Source organism: Uloborus diversus, chromosome 10, assembly GCF_026930045.1.
Source record: "Uloborus diversus isolate 005 chromosome 10, Udiv.v.3.1, whole genome shotgun sequence".
Taxonomy (NCBI): domain Eukaryota; kingdom Metazoa; phylum Arthropoda; class Arachnida; order Araneae; family Uloboridae; genus Uloborus; species Uloborus diversus.
In genome coordinates this window covers 88,840,400-88,858,839 of record NC_072740.1, presented here as the reverse complement: position 1 = coordinate 88,858,839, position 18,440 = coordinate 88,840,400, and the positions used below count along the sequence as shown (strand labels likewise).

The 18,440-nt window shown below is 32.2% G+C and overlaps 1 protein-coding gene across 1 annotated transcript in view; it reads left to right on the top strand.

Annotated features, from left to right (window-relative positions):
- Positions 1-18,440, top strand: part of LOC129231668 (nuclear pore membrane glycoprotein 210-like) — an 89,940-nt gene that overhangs the window by 1,270 nt on the left and 70,230 nt on the right. The window contains exons 2-7 of the mRNA XM_054866030.1: positions 119-259; positions 4,945-5,082; positions 5,350-5,520; positions 8,730-8,841; positions 16,098-16,184; positions 17,449-17,612. Coding sequence (XP_054722005.1) covers positions 119-259; positions 4,945-5,082; positions 5,350-5,520; positions 8,730-8,841; positions 16,098-16,184; positions 17,449-17,612 — 813 coding nt within the window. The remainder of the gene's footprint in view (positions 1-118; positions 260-4,944; positions 5,083-5,349; positions 5,521-8,729; positions 8,842-16,097; positions 16,185-17,448; positions 17,613-18,440) is intronic.

Sequence of the window (18,440 nt, the reverse complement as noted above, 5' to 3'; positions counted from 1 at the left end):
TTTGCTCATTCTATCAACTTCGGTGACTAAAAGTAGTATTTTTGACTGAAGAAAACAACCCCATTATGTTTAAAATACGAGATTAAATGTATCAACTAAAATTGGTAATTTATTGCAGTATATCAGAGTGGTGCTAACTTTCCCTAAAAAACTTTTCCATGTGAATTTTACTACTGCAAATGGAACGTATTGCAACGTCCAAGCCCTTGTTCCTGGAAAGGGGAAAATCAGAGCTGAACTAAAAGGAGTAATCGAGCGGGTAAGTCTTTAAGAAAAAGTTTAAAGACATGTTCGTTTGAATTTACTTTAAATTCTATAGATTACTTTAAATATTCACTTTCAATTATGTCTTATTGAATACCTTTAAAACATGTAAAAGTTGTTCCATTTCATAAGTCGAGCTTTCATTGTGTATATCAATTAATTAATGAAATTTTTCCTTATCATCCTTTTCCCCCAGTTTTGATAAAATATATGGCATCGCAAAATTTACGTAAGATTTCAATTAAATTGAAAATTAATTAATTTAGCGTTGGCAACGAAAAAAAGGCAACAGTTTCACAGACGGCAGTTTAGGGTTAGCAAATAATGCAGCACTACGCAAAAGAACAACGCGTTTTCATTGTTGAACAGTCCAATTACTGCTAATGGCATTTCCTGATTGTGCGTTCCCTCGATTCCGTGATCACAACTGGCCCCTTAGATTATGTGATTAAACAACATTGGATCATTTTCTATGAGTCTATGTGAAGTCAAAGGTCTGTATCAACAACACCACAACCACCTGCACATTGAAAGCGGTGATTCTACAGCAGAAAATACATTCAGCCACATTTATGCACGATGTTAGAAAAGAGTAAGCCACACTGTAAAGGTCATTTGCTCGAAATGGTATTTCATACATAACCCTATCCAATCGAAATTATGTTTCAATAAAAAAAAATAAATAAATAAAAAGTTGGAAAAAAAGCTATTTTCTGTTTAATTTAAATCTTGTGTAAGTTTTCGGATACTCTGTACACAAAAATCTAGAGATCTTGTACTTTAAAATAAAGGTGTCGAAAAAATAGGATTTATCTAGCTTTTGAGGTTTAAAAACTGACAGTGGTTAGGTAAATAAATGTTAACAATAACGGGAATCATTTAATTCATTCTTAACAGTCATGTGCAATAGTTTTACGTTATAGGTTACATATATATGAAGGAGAGTATCAGTTTGCACGACGCCTGTCTGTCGCAGTGCTAAGGTGAACTTCTTAGTACTGAATTCAGTGCATCCAGCTAAGTCAGTCAACAGCGTTCTAGCCCTGACTACAGACCAATTAAAAATGTAGATTGCGCTTTCCATTGCATGTAAGCAAGAAACTCGCTGAAAGAAAACCATGTGGTGAAGAAATTCTCCAACGTTTTGCAAAAGTGAAATCTTTTTATCTCTTTCACTAAATTTGCGAGGAATACTATTGTTGAAAAATGAATTGGCTAGAATGTAGACCGTTCATATGGTTAAATGATCACGTGAATGAGAACAGAAACGAAAGCACGATGTCACCTAAAAGTAACCCTGATGCTCAGTTCAGTTAATGTTCGGCCTGTGGTTTCCCTTGCCAATTCAGCAATATTTTAAATCTCCTATACTAGCAGCATCGAGAGCCACTGTTAGTTGGGAATCGAACAATTAATTCAAAATTTAATGAGGATCTCAGTTTGCCCAATCTCATCTTTGTACGACTTTAAAGAACAGAGATATTAGTTAAAACGTTCTTTTTAAACAATCTTTAATTTATTTAGGAAGATTGAGGACAGTTTTAGGAACTGTCGTCCTCATTTTAATGAAGCTTTTACGAGGCAAATGATGCGATTGTAATGGGAATTTTCGGGATTATAGTACTTATTTTAGAACAGTTCTCTTTACTCTAATGACAATTTCAGCTACATTTTTTGGCATTTAGTTAGGTGGAACATGTGTCAATAGACCACGATCTCCTTCTTCGCCAGGGAGCGATGCTAATTTGAGATAACCCGCACTGTAACAAATTTCGGAAACGTTTCTGGATATATCGGAAACGTTTCCGAAATAGTAGGAATCCTTCATCCAATAGCGAACTCCTCAATATTCAGAAAGCTTTTTGTTATTTCAAGAAAACTAGAAGCGGAAGTGATGACGCAACGCTTCGAAACCTATTTCATCCTTCCAACACAGGCGCCAATGAGTCGGATATAACGAGAACTTCTTTTTTTCTTATCTATGGTTGCTGCAGTCAGCAACTGTTTAGCATTGGATTGCTTGTTATTTCATGTCTAAAGAGTAGTAAAATGTGTCGAAACTAATTTTACGCCGTTGCATTTTGGACTGCCCTTGCTTTTTTAGACGATGTACGCAGCTATTAAGTTAGTTAATAACCATTTGCTTCTTTACAATTTCCAATGCGACCATAATTAGATATATATTGTGTGTTCAAGCGTGAATAGTTTCAACACCCGTGTTTATACTTAATGAAACGAAACCCTTTGGATTACTTATTCAGTTGTAATGGAGGTACTTAGATTTTCTTCCGCTGATGTTCACTTGTAAGTATTAATGAATATTTTAAAACATGTTATTATATACATTTATATTTTTGTTGATTTGCATTTGATGAGGCTCCAATTGTAACTGTTTTTGGGTTTATCGAATTAATTTAAAGTTATCCTACATACCTATGTGCGCGGTGTACTATTTGTTGTAACCAACTGAAACTGATTAATTACGCAAAAGAAATAAGGTTTATATTTGAGAAGCAATCACAGAAAAGTTATTTCGAAATACTTGGATGTACATACATTTTGGTTCAAAAAGAAAAAAAAAATCAATTGTTTAATTCATTAGAAATATGGTAATGCAAATATTTTCTAGTATTGTAATATGCTTCACAAAAAATGTGCCGGTATAATTTATCTTTTTTTATTATAATTTATTCATTCATTTAAAAATATTTATACCATTAGAAAATGACCATGTTATCTATTAGTGAACATAGTTATGCAATTAATTCATCTGCTTATTCATTTTGTTAAATGTGGTTAACAATAAAAAAATTCCTTGACATTAGTTGTTCCGAAAATAACATTTCCTTCGTGGATATACTAGTTTAATGTAGGACAGTCAGGAGGAATGAGTCAGTGGCAAAAATGGAACAGTTGCTTTTACATGCCGAAATAAAAAGTAATATTATTTCATGTCATCGTTTTAAAAGTGATCAGTTTTTAAATACTATGTTATTAATATGCAATGCACATATGAGGAGAAGACGAGGGGCGTTCACCACGCAGACTGTGCCATTGACATTTTCAAGGGGTTGCTTTTTTAAAGGGGGGGGGGGGGTCGCTTTATATCATTTTATGGGTGCACCATCACTCTTATGGTGTGGGGGGGGGGACTCTCGTACATATGAAATGGAATAATCATGTAATAGAGTTCAATGTTTTAATAAATAAAATACATAATGCATTTTGCGTACACTCTAAAAATAAAATCAGTAACCTATTTTGATTAAGTATCTATATTTGTGATAAACTGGAAAAGGGCAAGAACAGAAGAATAAACCCGAATGGTTCCATCAGGGGGACTTTGGTGTCATATTTAAATTCATCAATTTCTCTGTTGGTACTTTTCGGTACCCTTTGTTCGTCAAAGAAATTGACTTGAACGAATTTCGGAACGCAAAGTGTAGGTAAGTTTTGTCAAATTTTATCCGAAAATAAAAGTTATCAAGTTTGATACAAGATATGTTTTTAAGTTCTGCATTAAAAATACAATATGTTGATAATTTTGTCTTGAAAATATTGAGAGAAAAACTGAAGTTTAAGATTGTTTAACAAACAATCCCACTTTTGAGAAAGTACTCCCCTTCCCTCCCCCGACGATTTTGTGATTATGAATGAAACTACTATATTATTTCATAAATTTTCAAAAATTTATAACTGTGCATATGTTATGCTGTTAACCACGCTATTTGTCATTAGAAATTCAGAAAAAAAAATCCACGAATGATTCTAAAATTGCTTGTTTCACTGCTTTTAGATATGAAAGAATTGAAACTGATATGGCATGCAATACTATAGTAAAGAATTATTTTTTAGAAAAAATCACGGAAAAAGGATTCCGAAATTCTCGGAAACGTTTTTGAAAATTGTTTGGATAATTCCGAAATACTCGGAAGCGTTTTCGAAACTTTCATGAACCACAGCTGCACAGAATACTCAGAAACATTTCTGGAAATTACGGAAAGAGGATTCCGAAATACTCGGAAACATTTCTGGAAATTATAGAAAGAGGATTCCGAAATACTCAGACACGTTTCTGGACATTACAGAAAGAGGATTCCGAAATACTCAGACACGTTTCCGGAAATTACAGAAAGAGAATTCCGAAATACTCAGAAACGTTTTTGAAAATTTCATGAACCGCAGTTGCACGATATACTCAGAAACGTTTCCGATTTTTTTTTACAGTGCGTACAACGCCGGGTACAATCCAATGGTGATCTGATGGCTCGCTGTTCTGATGGAACGTTTTGCACTAAATTTTCCTCTTTCATACATGAGTGTTAAATATCTGTCACTTGACATCGCTTTCATTTTGTAGGTAGCCCGTGCAACGCAGGGCGACGCAGCTATTATTTATATAAAGCATGGAAGATGAAAGTAAAAGTACTGCACTGAATCAATTATAACGTTTGCATTGCATTATTTAAATATTAGTGTACTCTTGCGCATTTGTCGTCATACCAATATTTTTTTTAACTACCGGAATTACACTGAATGTTGGCACAAATAATATAAAAACGTCCGAAAATGGTAAATTTGCTCTTTATTTACGCTTTACGTAACACTGATAACGTTGTCTTTTGTATTGTATTTCATTAATATTGTTGAAATATGCTTATTGTTCATTCTTTTCCCAAGGGAGACTTGATTAGCTCTAAAGACATACTAGTTGCAACTACAGAGGAAGTATCGGTACTCCAGAAAATAGTCATTTTCCCACCTGATACATTTTTACCTTACGAAAGGTCGATAATGCCTCACAAAGTTCTACTTAAAGTAAGTGGTTCAGCAAATATGATTAATAAATTGTGTATATCATTAATTTAATTTTTTCATGGAGTGTTTTTCTTTTCTGGCAGTAAAAATGCCATAGTTGTTATTTTCATTCAATTTGTTTACAATTCTTTTCCCTGCTTCGGAATGATATTATTGCTTAGTCCAAAGAAAACTTTGGTGCTTCATTTAATGTCATTTTTAACTTAAATCTTCGCGTAGTTTAATTTGTGTTTATGTTTTATAAACAATTGAATTTTACTGCTGCAGGTTACGGGTGGCTCAGGAGAATATATCTGTGCTGTGAGTGATTCTACAGTTGCATCTATTGCAGTTGTCTCAGACACACCTTACACCGTTGAAGTTCACGTTAAGAATGTAACAAATTTAGTTGTGACTATTACTGATAGAATTAATCTCAACAACATTGCCTTTGCCAAGGTAAGTTTTACGGATATTTCCGCAAATATGTTTGATAGGACTGGAGAGCTGTATAAAAAGTTAGATTTTGTAATTTTTACAAAACTTGATTTTTTGACATAAACTTCATAAATTTTAATTCCTCACGTAATTTTGAGATTTTTTGCAATGGAAAACGCCTATCTCTAACGGTCTCTCTAACGGTTTAGAAATGTGCTATTAGTCATCAATTAGGGTGGAATATTATTGAAGCAAAAAACAATTATAAGCAGCAATGTGTTAGCTTACTATTTATACATTTCCAAACATTAGCAGCTACATGCAATTGAGTAATAATATGAATAAATCTGGAATACTAAGTATAATAATGTGTGTATTAAGGGGTTAAAAAACCCCTTTCTACTTTAAAAATAATTCACAAGCGCTCACAGATAAAAATATCGATATCAAAATTTTAAATCCGACATAAAATGTATAACAGTTTAGAAATATAAATAAATATCAGGCGAATAAATAATACAGAACAAATATAAACACATGTTTCTATTAATTATGTTTTGAAAAAAAAATCCTTTGTGGTCCATGATTTATTCACTTTTTACAAAACCAATGTGATGGATTTCCCAAATTGTATTCTGGAAATCTACACGAAATTAATTTCATCAGTAAAGTTTAATCATAATTTTACAGCGCTTCTTCAACTACACTATATGACCAAAATTATTGGGACACTTCTAAAAAATTCACATTTTAACGGATTTTTCAAGAAATAAAAGACTAATTTCTTTAATATACTAATTTTTTTTGTAAATTTTTTCACATGAGAAGTATACTCCAGTTGCCATTTTTCAATAAAAATTAAGTCTACTATTTATTTAGGGGACCAGAAACAAATTGAGGAATAAAAAAAAAAGGCTTTTGATCATTTTTCACTGTAAATAGCTGGGAATAAGCTATAAATTTCAGAAATAAGTTAAAAAACTATCAAACATTTATTTTTATATTTTCATGAATGTAGCTCTTATACTCAAGGAGATATAAGCATTTCTTTCAAAAATGCAAATTTTCTTTGAAGATTTTCGGCTCATATCACGAAGAGTTTTCCGTCAAACGTTACTAAATTTTCAGAATATTTGATCACATATTAGAGAAATATAATAATTTAATTTAAAGTTAAAATATTGAAAATTTAATGAAATGTGAACGTTTAAAGTAATTAATTTTTCACTGCGCATGCGGAAAAGATAGCAATTTATAACTTTCATAAATCAAAGCTTAGATGTATCCTACAAAGCATAAAAAAATTGCACCTCAATATCTCGAAAATTCAAAAAGTTATTAGCGATGTATTAAGCCGAATTTCTATAATTCTTGGATAGGCGACGAATGGTAAGGGGTCGTTTGCAAACTGGCAACACTTTCCTGCTATCGTCGCAGAGTAATTCATGATAAGAACGGATTATTTGCCAACGATCCCTCGCGATTCGTCGGCTAGCCAAGAATTACTAAAATTCGGCTCATTAGATCGCTGAACTTTTTAGATTTAAAAATATCAATGTGGAATTTTTTTTATCAGATGTAGGATATATCTGGGCTTTCGATTATGAAGGTTATAAATTGCGATCTTTCGCGCATGCACATTGAAAGATTAATTGCTTTAAACTTTCATATTTCATTAAATTTTCAATATTTGTACTTCAAATTTAATTATTATGTTTTTCTACTATGCTGTCAAATATTCTGAAAGTTTAGTAACGTTTGACGGAAAACTCTGCGTGATAGGAGCTGAAAACCTTCAAAAAAATTTTTATTATTGAAAGAGATGCTTATATCTCCATGGGTTAAGAGATACTTTCACGAATATATAAAAACAAATTCTAGATAAATTTTTAACTTATTTCTGAAATTTATAGCTTATTCCCGAAATTTATAGCTTATTCCCAGCCATTTACAATGAAAAATGATCAAAAACCTTTTTTGTTTCCTCAATTTGTTGCTCGTCCCCTAAATGAATAGTAGACTTAATTTTTGTTGAAAATGGGAGCTGGAGTGAAAAAAAAACAAAAAAACTTTAGGTCATATAGTGTATGTGTTCATTTAGGTTGAGAAAAATTCAAATTAACATTCACGATTGCTTGTGTAATTTAGTTTTCGGAACCCTCCCGCTTTTCAATCGCTTATGAAGGACTTTCGGAGCCTGCAACTTGACACGTGAAAGGTGGCATGATCGAATTGGGACACTTAATGCGCAGTCTTAGTCTGTAACATTAAACTATATGTTTATAGCTTTGTTTTGGTTTCGATCGATTGGATATTTTGCGTTCTAATTCTAACAGTTATACACAGTTAAAACAATTCAGAAACGTTCCTGGACATTAATGGGCAGCTAATTAGCCCAATTCCTGCCAGTAACACATGTTGCAAAAAACAGGAACATTTTCCGCTAAAAGTTAGTAATTTTCCTTAAAGTATCTGGGAATCTTTCCGAAGAATTCAGAAATATTTCATGTAAAAGTCAGTCATGTCTTTGGAACAATACTAGAACCTTTTTATATAACTTAAACAGAGAGATAACATAATAGCTTGGCATTTTCCTGATTTGCCAGGAAAGCCCCTAAAACATTATTGCAACCATGCCCAAAGCTAAGGCAGAACAGCAGGTAAGTTCCAAGCTTCTTACTTGCCTACAATTCTTCCAAAGCTACGGAATCCATGGACTTTCATTTCGCTCCCATTGGGAACTTAGTCAATTTGGACGAACCGTAATCGAACCGAATGAGATACACTCAATTAATTAGCTCAGTTTATCTTTAAACTGGATGCTAAAAAATTTTTCACAACAGTGAGAAGTCCGCATTCATGGAACTTATAGCAATTCAGGAAACCTTTCCACAAAGATACTTGAATTTCTCAGGAAATCGATGAAAACCTGTGAAATTTCGGAAGGTTGCCCGAAACTAATCTGCAACGTTTTGGAATTTTCGTACAATGTATGCCAGCATCATCATTTGTTACTATGCGAAACTCTGACATAAAAAAAATGATGGATTCACGTGCGGTTGCAGAAATGCAAAATTTATTTAATTTTTTTGTGGAAAAAGGACAATTCATTGACACAATTGTAAAAATGATGTTATTTCTGATGCTGTTGTTGACTGTCTAAATCCAGAACAAGGATTTCAATTTCCATTAACGATTTGAAAAAAAAACCTTTCGATTTTTTTTTTTAGATATCTGTGCAGCTCGTGAGTGATATAGAGGTGTATCCAACAGTTGTTGAAGCGGAGGTTAATAATTTCGTGGTTCTTCCTGTTGCTTTAGTGGGTAATGACGGCTCTAAAGGTAGGCAAGAAAGGAATGATTTTGTACTCATTAACTTTGTATCCTTTTGTGATTTTCTGTCAAAAAAAAAGATACGTCGTAACAATAGATATTTCTATTTGTGGACGTTCACGAGTAAGGATGGTACAAAATCATTCAAAATAGTGTCATAACTTTTAAAGTATTCTATAAACTGGGTGACTTTGCCGTATAAGGGAAGAATTCCCTTATTTTTAACTGTTTGTTCGTATCACTTTTGAAGCTTGACCGCAAATGCAAGGGCTGAACTTTTCATTCAGTGCAGTTCTTCTATCTAAACGAAAAAAGAAAGTTTTGAAGCTTTAGAAATGATACAAACATTTGAAAATTGGGAAAATTCACCCTGTATATGGCGAAGTCATCATGGTACACAGTAACTGATAAATAATATGTTATTTGCTTTCATTTGTAAACTACTTCTTTTAAGCTGAAATTTAGAAAAAATATTAAATTTTTCAATTTTTTTAAACATTACGTAAAGCGATATTTTAACAAAGAAATAAATATAGAAAATTGAAACCGAGTGGTTTTGATAACGACAAGAGATTGATCCCATTAATTACGATCACAACAAGCGGATTATTCTGTAAATATAATGAATATTCACAATTGGCGATTAACTCTTATTACAAATTAATAAAAGAAACAAACTATACTACCTTGTGAAATAAACAAGTAGTTTAATTCACAAGTAAACCCATGCAAATTTAAACACATGCAGTTTCTGCATGTGTTTAATTTAAAGAAGATAGTATTAAAATATTTCTACGGGGCGTTTCACTAAATTTACGTTATGTTGCATTTACGTAAAGAATGCATTTCCAAGGAAGAATGGGCATCATGAATTTCAATATTAAGATCTTGGAATTCACTTTTTTAAACCCTGTCGTTTGCGTGGGAGAATTACAATACCCACATAAGTGTGGATAGCAGAAGATGTCGGAAAAAAGCAATTTGATTAACAACCATAAAATTTACTTTGTTTCTGAATTTCATATCTCTTCTTCTTCAAAAAAGTTATTCTTCAACTGTTTGTTATAAGTAAAAGAAAAACACTTTTGTGTAACTGAGGCTCGATTAATAACAGATTTTTCCCTCATTAAAATATGCTGGCTGCACATTTTCTTTGTGCTGGCTTTTTCTAAAAGATTTAATTAAAAAAAAAAAACCTTTGGGTTTGATAGGCTTTGCTTCCATAATTTAATAACATTATTTCCAACAGTTTGAGAGAACTTTCATTTGGGAAAAATGCTTTATGCTAAAGCTGTAATCATCATTAACAAGTAAAGTGAATAATTTGTGTAACTATGGAAAGTTTAATTTTGGTACGTTCTGCAAAAAACTGCAGATTCTTAATTAACGTAATTAGAGTTTTCGCTTGATTTTTTGAACAGTTGTTAATGTTTTTCACATTTTTAAGAAGTAAAAACATACTCCAGAGAAATTGAGTTATTTTTTAACGTAAACATTAGCGATAAACATTTTTTTTTTCAATGAAGAAATTGTTGAATTTTTTTGACCATACATAAGTGTATTTTCATGGTGCTGCTGTAAATAAGGACCGTTATAAAAAATTATTGAGTTTAACTTATGCTATAAATTAGAGTGCACTTTAAGTGTAAAAACCTGCGTTTATGAAAACTAAAGTTGCTTCATGAGCAAGAAAAGGGAAGACCCTAATAAAAAGTGAAATATTGTTTTGAAATCAAACTAAAAGATAATTTTCTTGGAAATCATAGGGTAAAAGCACCAAACATGGGGTACCTTTTGTTTTGGTGACCTACAATTGGCATGATTAAGAAAAATAAATAAATACAATTAAGTGAATAACAATAACAAATTTAATGATTTTGGGATAAAGATGAAATCGGCTTAAAAGTTTCAGACAAAAATTTTAGTAATGATAATTTTTAAAACAATCCTGAAAAGGTTTATTTACACTGGATGCGTCTTATTATGGGGTACTACAAAAATAACATTAGAAAACTAGTGTTTGTAATTCATAAATCAACTGCAGGCACTACAAACCACTAATATTTCTTTTCTGATTACCAGCGAGTCTATATGAGCTTATTGAAGACATTTTTGACACCAAACTTACTGTTTACCCCATGATAATTTGAAGATGACCTTGCGCAATGAGCACACACAGCTACCATTTTCATCATCACTTTTACTTCTCCATTCTTCATTTTCTGGGGGGATTGGGGAATGCTTCGCCCCACATTGCGTATTTTGCTTTATATTGTGCCCTACTATATATTGTGCGCTTCTACAATCTGATTTTCATTCTTAATCACATGCATTAATTACAATTGAATAAATACTGAAAACGAAAAAAAAAATAGTATTTAACGTTAACTGAGAAGACATACGTGGGCCGTGTAGGAGGAAAACGGTGGTCATTTTGGATTCAGGGAGTCCTTTTAACATAAAAATTAGCAGGAAGTATGTCAGAAGCATCTTGAAGGTAATTTTTTTCCGCAGAGAGTAATTGTTACTACTATAATAATGAATTATTACTACTTCATATAGTCCCCCTGAAATGACTTGGGGGCAACGTCAACTCACCCCGTCATAGAACTACATGTATTTCTGAAGATGAAAATCATGACTAATCAAGCCTTTAAAAACATTTCAGTTTTCCATTGTGTTTAGCTGTAAAAAGTCTTTTAGCTGTGAAATAGTTTGGAAAATACAAAAACAAAGTCAATACAAAAAATATGTCTGCAAAGAAGAATGTTTTATTCTCCAATCAAAACATTAAGTAACATTAAATCTCCACATAAAAAACAAATAGTTACTACATTTAGTTCATGTTTGATGATTTTCTTCAACATCATGCCTTACGGTAACGACAGTTTAAGAGTAATAAAAGATGTTTTCCCTTCAAATGGAAAATAAATCGATTGCCCTTTTCCTACGAAAGTTTTGGATTTAATTATGAGCACTTAAGGATATTTATAGCTTTCAATCATTTAATTGCAAGTTAGAAAATTTTGCATCGATGGTTTATGATCGATAAATATAAAGATAAAAATTCACATCCTCAAAACTGCTGTAGTTTTTTAATATTAACTGTAAAAGTTTTCAACTAGGAAATAAATTAATCGCGAATTTCATTTCATTTGAAGCTAAATTAGTATTTGAAGCAAGACATTTGACAAAGTTTCTTAAAAGCACTGCAAACAAGACATGCATTTCATTTCTTTCTAGTAGTTGAGAACAATTACTTTTGCTGAAAATCCTAATTTGCTAAAGGTAGAAAGAAATCGAAACACGAACAAGTTATTTATTCATTCAAAGTTCTCGTGTCTTTAAAAGTATATTTTTGTTCGAGTCATTTAATGGTTCTTGAAGTTGAATGTCAAATACAATTTCTGCGTTAAAAATACCAGGCATGTAAAGGCTTTAAAGACATTATATGCGCAAAATGTCGCTTACAACTGCCATTGCTTTGACGTTTTAGTGGAACAGTGTTAAAACAGAAGAATGCCAGTTCACATGTAGCTAGGACAGTTTTGTAGACTTCTCCTCAGAGTAATGGATTCCGTTTCTTTCTTGGCATACATATTCAATAGGCATTGCATTCAGTTAAAACTGGCACTTTTTAGGGTGAAACGTTGTAGCACCAGCGTCATCTTATTTAAGAGTGGCCATTTGGCAACTTAGGGTACCCTTATGGCACCTTTAAAGAATACATTTAGTTCTGCATGGCACCCTATAGCACAGCTAAGGGTGCTATTTCGCTCCCTTAGACGCGCCATTAAAGGTGCCATACAAAGTTTCACTACACAAAGTGCCATTTGCAATACACACTTTTAACAACGCATTGAAAATGTCAGAGATTTTGTCAGTTGGTAACTTACTCATGACGTTCGTCCAGCAGCCAGGACAGCTGATAATTCGGTCAGAATGGAAACAATTTCGATTGCTATTCCTTAAATGCACATTCAAAAGTTGTGAGCTTCGTTTGTTTCTTTAACTATGCGTTATTTTTGGCATAAATTTCATTCAGTTCCGATAATTCCCTTCATAACGTTGCAATTTGCTCGAGCATGAGGGCATATAATAGTTTTTTACATTCACAAAAATAATCACAAAAATAATAGTGGTAGCAAATCTTCTGCAGTATTGACATTTCACCGACTCTTTACAAAACAGGCTCGAATTAGCCTTTTCAAATATCTTGACGGCCCAACCGTGACTGTCTGCAAATGCTGAAACATAATTGGTTTTACAGTCACCTCCTTAATATATTATACAGTGAAACCTGTGTAAGTTGACCACTTGCGGTGCCCTACTTTAGTGGTCAACTTGAACAGGTGGTCAACCTACAGAGGTTGATTTATATGACAATGGCTAATTCCGTGCCTGAAAAAAGTGGTCAACTTAGACAGGTGGTCAACTTACAAGGGTGGTCAACTTCACAGGTTTTTATTACCAAAAGTATTGGGACACTTTCAAAAATTCACTTTTTTACTGATTTCTCGAGAAATAAGTGGTCAATTGATTTTATTTTTTGTCACATAAAAGATACGTTCCAGCAGTCATTTCCAATAAAGCTCAAATCATCCATGCATTTAGGGGAACTGCAACAAATTGAGGAAAACAAAAACGTTTTCTGATCATACCTCATCATAAATAGCTGGGAACAAGTTGTAAATTTCTTAAGTTAGCTGACAATGTGCGATCATTTTACATACTTTCAAGAAAGTATCACTGATGTTCACATTTTGATTTGCAATATTTTCCTGCAATTGTTTCTTGTGATGCATGATTAGGAAAGGGTTATTTGCAAACGATACCTCTCAACTCGTCGCCTATCCAAAAGTTATTCAAATTCGGCTCATTAGATCGCTGATATCTTTCTCAATTTTTAAGATATTGAACATGGAGTTTTATTATCAGTTGGGAGATATACTTAGGTTTTTAAATATGAAAGTTATGAATTGCTATCTTTTGCGCGTGTGCAGTGAAATATATTAATTGCTTTAAACGTTCATATTTCATCAAATTTACAGTATTTGAATTTCAAATTTTAGTTTTATGTATTTCTTGTACACTGTCAAGTTATCTGAAAGTTTGGTAAGGGGTGACAGAAAATCAACTTCTAAGCCAAAAACCTTCAAATAAAATTTGCACATTTGAAAGAAATACTTATATCTTCGTGAATATAAGTGATACTTTCACGAAAACCTAAAAATGAGTTCAATACATTTTTTAAACTTTTTCTGAAATGTCTATTTTATTCCCAGCTATTTACGATGTAGGATGATCAAAACACTTTGGCTGTTTTCTCAATTTGTTGCAGGTCCCCTAAATGTTCGGGTGATTTGCTCTTTATTGTAAAAGGGAGGTTGGGCATACCTTTTATGTGACGAAAGGTACAGAATAATTGGTCTCTTATTGCTCGAGAGATCCGTAAAAATGAATTTTTTAAAGTGTCCCAATACTTTTGGTGATATAGTGTATTTAAACTGCACTCTTACCGTAGCTTTTCTTTTCTCTGCTCATGGAATCAAAGCAAACGACAAAAAATCTCTGGTTTTCTTGTGGATGAGGGCCATAAAATGTATCAAAAAGTGTACCAAAAGACCATTTTAGAAGCTGCTGTACTTCTGTGAGCACTTCAGCACAGCAATGTAGGCAGGACATTTCAATTTGACTCCCCAACAGTTCATACGGCCAAAAAGACAAGAGTGGTGCAAGGCGCATTGTTTTTTTCATGATATCATCTTTAGAGAGGACGCTCTCTACTCGCTAGACCTCAATCCCATTTATTACACTGTATGGCCTGCTTTAGAGTCAAAGGTCTCCCCAAAACTACGTATAAGTTAGTGCTCTTTAAATCAATTGCTTTTTAGGGGATAGGATTGATTAAAGGACTTGCGCCCCTTGAATGAAAATTTCAATGAGCAGTTGCACTTCTGTATTTACTTCAAAAGGCGGCTAGTTTGGAACCAATTAATTTATTGATTGCTAAAGGTCTTCTTATATTATTATTTTTGTGTTCTGTTAATTTATTTATTTTTACTAAAGTTGCATGGCAACTTGCTTGCCCCCCCCCCCCTTTTTTTGCCGCACCTTGTACGTTTGGTTGGCACAGTCAGCAGAAACATAGTTCTGCGATTAAAGTTATGCTTGTTTGTTTTATGAAGAAGGAAAATAAATTCTTCACTAAGGATATTTTTTTTTTTCAAAAAGTATTAAATGTTTTTTTTATATATATATGCAAATTAAATAATCATACAACAACTTGCATTATCAAAGTTAGACAGTATTTTAACATACAAGGAGGGGGTGGGGGAGGAAATCGCATTAGAACTTAAGTAAGAGAAATTTCTAACCACTTTTTGCTGAAAATTTCAATTAAAACTTCCTGAAAAGTTGAAAAATTTATTTTTTCAATTTTTCCGGAGTGGAAATAAACCCTTTCGGAAAAAAACGGTTTTTTTTTCCGTTTTGTTTTCGGAAATTTTCCGGGATTTTTCCCTACCGTTTTCATCTCTAGGTGAGATGCACTGGATAACAGTTCTCAGTTAAGGTTGCAGTTACATTTTTAATCACTGTCTTCAGATTTGCTTTATTTTTGCAGATTTTTTTATATCCAGTAATTTGCGAGATAATTACATTTCTAAACACTTTTTTACTAACACAACTGTGAATATGAATTAATGAGTATACTTTAAAATCAAAATCAGAACGTTTGTCATAAAAAGCAATACTTTGACCACGTTTACTTAGTTGAATGTTAAGATCCAGGAAATTAACAGAATCATCCTTATGTGTCTGTTTCAGCAGAAGTTCCTTAAGGTAGATTTCTTGACATAAATTGTGAAAATCTGTGTTGTTAAAAAAGATAACGTCATCTATGTATCTAAAAGCTTTGATACTGTTGTTTGTTAAAAAGTAGATTCGTAATAATGCGAGAAAATCTCTTCTTCTTGCATTATTGCGACTGCAAGATATCTTCTACCAGTATCAAAGTGCTAACTATGGCGCCTATTAAACGTTGTGAAGCTAAATTTACTTCAATTTGTTTTAGTTGACCAGGTTAAAAAATTCTGTTTAAGTGAATGTTTCTTAGTATATATATATATATATATATATATATATATATATATATATATATATATATATATATATATATATATATATATATATATATATATATATATATATATATATATATATATATATATCTATAGCAATATGATTTCTGTATTGTGTTATAGCTGGTAGTAGCCGTAAGTTCGATGATTGTTCCCAAACAAGACCAATCGTGGAAATAATCGAAAAGCACATTTTGAATCATACATACGGTAAGTGTAGTTTCGTGTTTTCAAAGAAATTTATTTTTATTGCTTTCGGTTGCGATTGTGTATTTCGTCGATGGCTTGTTTTCTAACTTGTACAGTATTTAGCTTTAATTGTATATGGTTATTTTCCGAATGCTTGTCATGGATGATAGATTGGCGAATATTGGGGCATCATGCCTTACACCGGTTTGGCTGAACACGTGCGTTTTCTGTTACATGTATTTCCTTCATTAATATTCATTGTTAAATTGTAAATATCAGTTAAGTCTATGATTTATACTAATTACAGATTGCAGCGTAAAAAAAGAAAAGAAAAACAATTTAAGCAAAAATACAAAAGTATTTTTATTTTCTGCAATTTTTCATTGTCTGCAGCTGAAAATTTGAACGGTCCATATGATGCAACAAAAGCTGCTACCTTGTATTGTTGCGAAAAATTAGTGGAAGAATTATTTTGCTGTCAATGTGAATGAAAACATGAAGTGCTTCACCACATTCAACTATAAAATGGTAAAAGTGGCTATAATATGTGGTTAATTTTCCCTTTCAAAATCCACTGTAGTATTTATATGTAAACAAAGTTTTATTAGTAGTGATAACAGTAGCAATAAAAAACCATGAACTGTTGAGGCAGCTGGGCTGTGCTTTAAATTTTCGAAATATTACAAGCACATTTTACCACTAATGCTATTTATCATTGAATGCTAAATGTGTAGATTTGCTTAGGCGTGTAGAAAGTTCTTGAGGTAAGGGTTCTATAGTCTGACTCTAGCATTGACTTATGATCCGGCGAAGCTTATAGTTAAAATTTAAGTTTCAGAACTTGCTTAGAAATATAATGTCTCAAGTTACTTCGTGACTTAAATATTTACTTATTAGTTATAAATGTCATATAACTAATACACTTATTCTGACATGTTTCGACTAAATGTTACTCTGTTTATCATTCAAAATGAAACTCATGGTTATATACCACTAACATATTTCGTAAAAATGTTACTCGTAGAGAGGGAGATTTATGCTTACATACTACTGGGATGTTTGGTAAAAATTTTCTGTGTTTATCATTAAAAAATAGACTTGTGGTTACATACCGCTGATATCTTTCGTAAAATTGTTTCTCTGTTTATCATTGAACATGAGATTTGTGGTTACATACCACTGGCATGTTTCGTAAAAATGTTACTCTGTTTATCTTGAACATGAGACATAGTTATATACCGCTGACTTGTTTTAATAAATTATTTTTCAATTTTTTCGATTTCAGACTCTCAAGTTCCTTCGTACGGGAAAGGCTGCATGAATCTGGTTTTTGAGTGTAAATATCCTGGATACTCGAGAGTTAATATTATGTATCAATCAAATGAAAATACAACAAATAATACCACATTCAAAACAACTACAGTTATGGCTTGCTTTAAACGTTTAACGGTGAGTTTATTGTATTGTAAATAGTGTGAAATCCAACCATGTTTTATAGGAAAATATTTAAAAAAATATATTCTAATTTGCCCTAAAATATTTTTAAAATTTTATTTTCTAATATTATGACCAAGTTTCTTTATTTTCTACTTCTTAAGCAGACTCATTTGAATGACACTCCAGCTGTACTAGATCTTTGAGGCAAAAATTCTAACTAGCATTTTAAAGAAGAAATCATGCATTCAGTAACAAAATGACTTTAAAATAAAACCTTTTTTAAATTCATTAATACAATCACTAATAACACAACACGAACATTCACTACATCAAATTAACTGCTAGAAAAAAAATAAAATAAAATTTACCCTGTTTGTTGACTGCAGAATTCAAAGTTGCTAGCCCGGCAGTTATACGACTTATCAAGAAACTATAGGAATAGTAAATTTAAACATGCATCAGTCGAAAGAGACATATTGAGACATTTTTCGGCTCAAAAAGTATTTGCTCTCGTCACCCGTTATCGAGATATAAAGTCTTAAAGTCTGCCGAAGTTTTAAGAAAAATGCTAACTTGTTGCCTATATCAAGGATTCCCAAACTTATTGGCACAGGAAGAGACGAAAGCTGTCGCAAAGAATCCATGGAATCAATATAGAGTAACGGCACCAGTAACAAACACGCTTAAGACATCGCTCTGAGGTTTACTCAATTTTCTGAGCCTTTCAATGTGTTTAGACTTTTAAAACCATTTTTCTCTCATGCAACTACATCTCATGTAACGTGTGGCTGCTTCTGGATCCTCTGAATTAGTTAATTCTAATTTTACTTGCCCAATTTC